Source organism: Rhinichthys klamathensis, unplaced genomic scaffold, assembly GCF_029890125.1.
Source record: "Rhinichthys klamathensis goyatoka isolate OS25496 unplaced genomic scaffold, OSU_Roscu_1.1 h1tg000633l_1, whole genome shotgun sequence".
In the NCBI taxonomy this organism is placed as follows: Eukaryota; Metazoa; Chordata; class Actinopteri; order Cypriniformes; family Leuciscidae; genus Rhinichthys; species Rhinichthys klamathensis.
In genome coordinates, this window is record NW_026607079.1 from 382,046 (window position 1) to 385,000 (window position 2,955).

At 33.2% G+C, this 2,955-nt stretch overlaps 1 protein-coding gene across 1 annotated transcript in view; it reads right to left on the reverse strand.

The window, feature by feature from the left end:
• Positions 1–1,089: 1,089 nt before the first annotated feature.
• Positions 1,090–2,955, reverse strand: part of srrm3 (serine/arginine repetitive matrix 3) — a 139,255-nt gene continuing 137,389 nt past the window's right edge. Inside the window, exon 14 of the mRNA XM_056241192.1 lies at positions 1,090–1,333. Within this exon, the coding sequence (XP_056097167.1) occupies positions 1,138–1,333 (196 nt within the window). The 3' untranslated portion in view covers positions 1,090–1,137. The remainder of the gene's footprint in view (positions 1,334–2,955) is intronic.

A 2,955-nucleotide genomic window follows, 5' to 3' on the forward strand; every position in this document is an offset into this window, starting at 1 on the left:
TACAAATATCTAAACTTTCTGAAATCAAGATACACGTACTTAATAAGCAAAATGACCTGTTTTCTGGAAAAAAAAGATCAAATGAGTTTTTGCTTAAAACAAGAATAAAAAAATATATAATAAAAAAATGCCATTGTGGAAATAAAGAAAAGATACAAATATTTTCTTGCTGTTCAAAACTACAAAAAATGAATTGAGGATTTGCATCAGATAAGCCCAAAAAAAAAATACATTGTCAAAAAATGATTTTCTTACTCAGTATTTTTGCAGTTTTACTCAGTATTTCACAGAACAAATACAGTATTTTTTCTCAAATGATAGTCAATTGATCAAAAAGGTTTTGCTTAAACCAAAAAAACCTGCAAATGGGGTTAAAAAAATAATCTTGTTTTCCCTTTGAATAAGTGTATCCTGAAAAAGTATCAAAAGTGAGTTAATGCTTAAAACAAGAAAAAATATAAGAAAACTCACTTTTGATACTTTTCCAGGAAATATTATGTATTTTTTATGTTATTTGACCTTCTCAAATAAATGTATCTTGATTTAAGAATGTTTAGATATTTGTACTGGAAAACAAGACAAGAAAAAATATAAGAAAAATATTGTTTCTTGTTTTAAGCATAAACTCACTTTTGATACTTTTCCAGGAAATATTATGTATTTTTTATGTTATTTGACCTTCTCAAATAAATGTATCTTGATTTAAGAATGTTTAGATATTTGTACTGTAAAACAAAACAAGAAAAAATATAAGAAAAATATTGTTTCTTGTTTTAAGCATAAACTCACTTTTGATACTTTTCCAGGAAATATTATGTATTTTTTATGTTATTTGACCTTCTCAAATAAATGCATCTTGATTTAATAATGTTTAGATATTTGTACTGTAAAACAAGACAAAAAAACAACCTTTTTTTTGCAGTGTAATTACCCTCTTCACCTTTAACCTATTATTTTTGTTCAGTTTTTAAATCTTTTCAGTGTTACTCCACCCTGACATTTCACAGAGCGTCCTGTCACGAAACCCGCCGGAAACCCTGATACCCGCTGCATTTCTTCAGCGCAGATCCTGCGGTAGAAAGGTGTCCTGCACGCGTGAGCTGTTCTCTGGCGTCCCCCCCGTACCTTCAGTGGGTCTCAGAATCCGGGGCTCTCGTAGCTGCTTTGGCTGTAGTAACTGTGTGTGGGACTCGGGCTCCTGGAGCGACTGCGACTGCGGCTGCTGAAACTGCTGTAGCTGCGGCTGCGACTGCGACTGGAACTGCTGAAGCTGCTGGCGGAGCTGGAAGAGGACGGGCTCGGCCGGTAGTACGGGATCGGCCGCTTGCGTGCGCTGCAGAAAACAGACAGAGGTATTATATACAAGTCAAAAACTCATAAGCACTTGAACACCACTTTGACCACTCAACAAGCAGATGTGAGCTGTGTGCCGTCAATGTAATATCTGTGGAAGTTTGTTTCTGCCACAGAATGAAAAAAAAAAAGGTCACTCTGACTGTATTACACGCAATTCTGAGATAAAAAGTCTGAATTGCATTATAAAGTCGCAATTGCGTGATATAAAGTCAGAATTGCGTGATATAAAGTCAGAATTGCATTATAAAGTCAGAATTGCATTATAAAGTCAGAATTGCATTATAAAGTCTGAATTGCGTGATATAAAGTCGCAATTGCGTGATATAAAGTCAGAATTGCGTGATATAAAGTCAGAATTGCATTATAAAGTCTGAATTGCGTGATATAAAGTCGCAATTGCGTGATATAAAGTCAGAATTGCATTATAAAGTCTGAATTGCGTGATATAAAGTCTGAATTGCGTGATATAAAGTCGCAATTGCGTGATATAAAGTCAGAATTGCGTGATATAAAGTCGCAATTGCGTGATATAAAGTCAGAATTGCGTTATAAAGTCAGAATTGCATTATAAAGTCAGAATTGCATTATAAAGTCTGAATTGCGTGATATAAAGTCGCAATTGCGTGATATAAAGTCAGAATTGCGTTATAAAGTCAGAATTGCGTGATATAAAGTCAGAATTGCATTATAAAGTCAGAATTGCATTATAAAGTCTGAATTGCGTGATATAAAGTCGCAATTGCGTGATATAAAGTCAGAATTGCGTGATATAAAGTCAGAATTGCATTATAAAGTCTGAATTGCGTGATATAAAGTCGCAATTGTGTGATATAAAGTCAGAATTGTGTGATATAAAGTCAGAATTGCATTATAAAGTCGCAATTGCGTGATATAAAGTCAGAATTGCATTATAAAGTCTGAATTGCGTGATATAAAGTCGCAATTGTGTGATATAAAGTCAGAATTGCGTGATATAAAGTCTGAATTGCGTGATATAAAGTCAGAATTGCATTATAAAGTCTGAATTGCGTGATATAAAGTCAGAATTGCATTATAAAGTCAGAATTGCGTGATATAAAGTTGCAATTGCATTATAAAGTCAGAATTGCGTGATATAAAGTCAGAATTGCGTTATAAAGTCAGAATTGCGTGATATAAAGTCAGAATTGCATTATAAAGTCAGAATTGCGTGATATAAAGTTGCAATTGCATTATTAAGTCAGAATTGCGTTATAAAGTCAGAATGGCGTTATAAAGTCAGAATTGCGTGATATAAAGTCAGAATTGCATTATAAAGTCTGAATTGCGTGATATAAAGTCAGAATTGCATTATAAAGTCGCAATTGCGTGATATAAAGTCGCAATTGCGTGATATAAAGTCAGAATTGCGTGATATAAAGTCAGAATTGCATTATAAAGTCAGAATTGCATTATTAAGTCAGAATTGCATTATAAAGTCTGAATTGCGTGATATAAAGTCGCAATTGCGTGATATAAAGTCAGAATTGCGTGATATAAAGTCAGAATTGCATTATAAAGTCTGAATTGCGTGATATAAAGTCGCAATTGCGTGATATAAAGTCAGAATTGCATTATAAA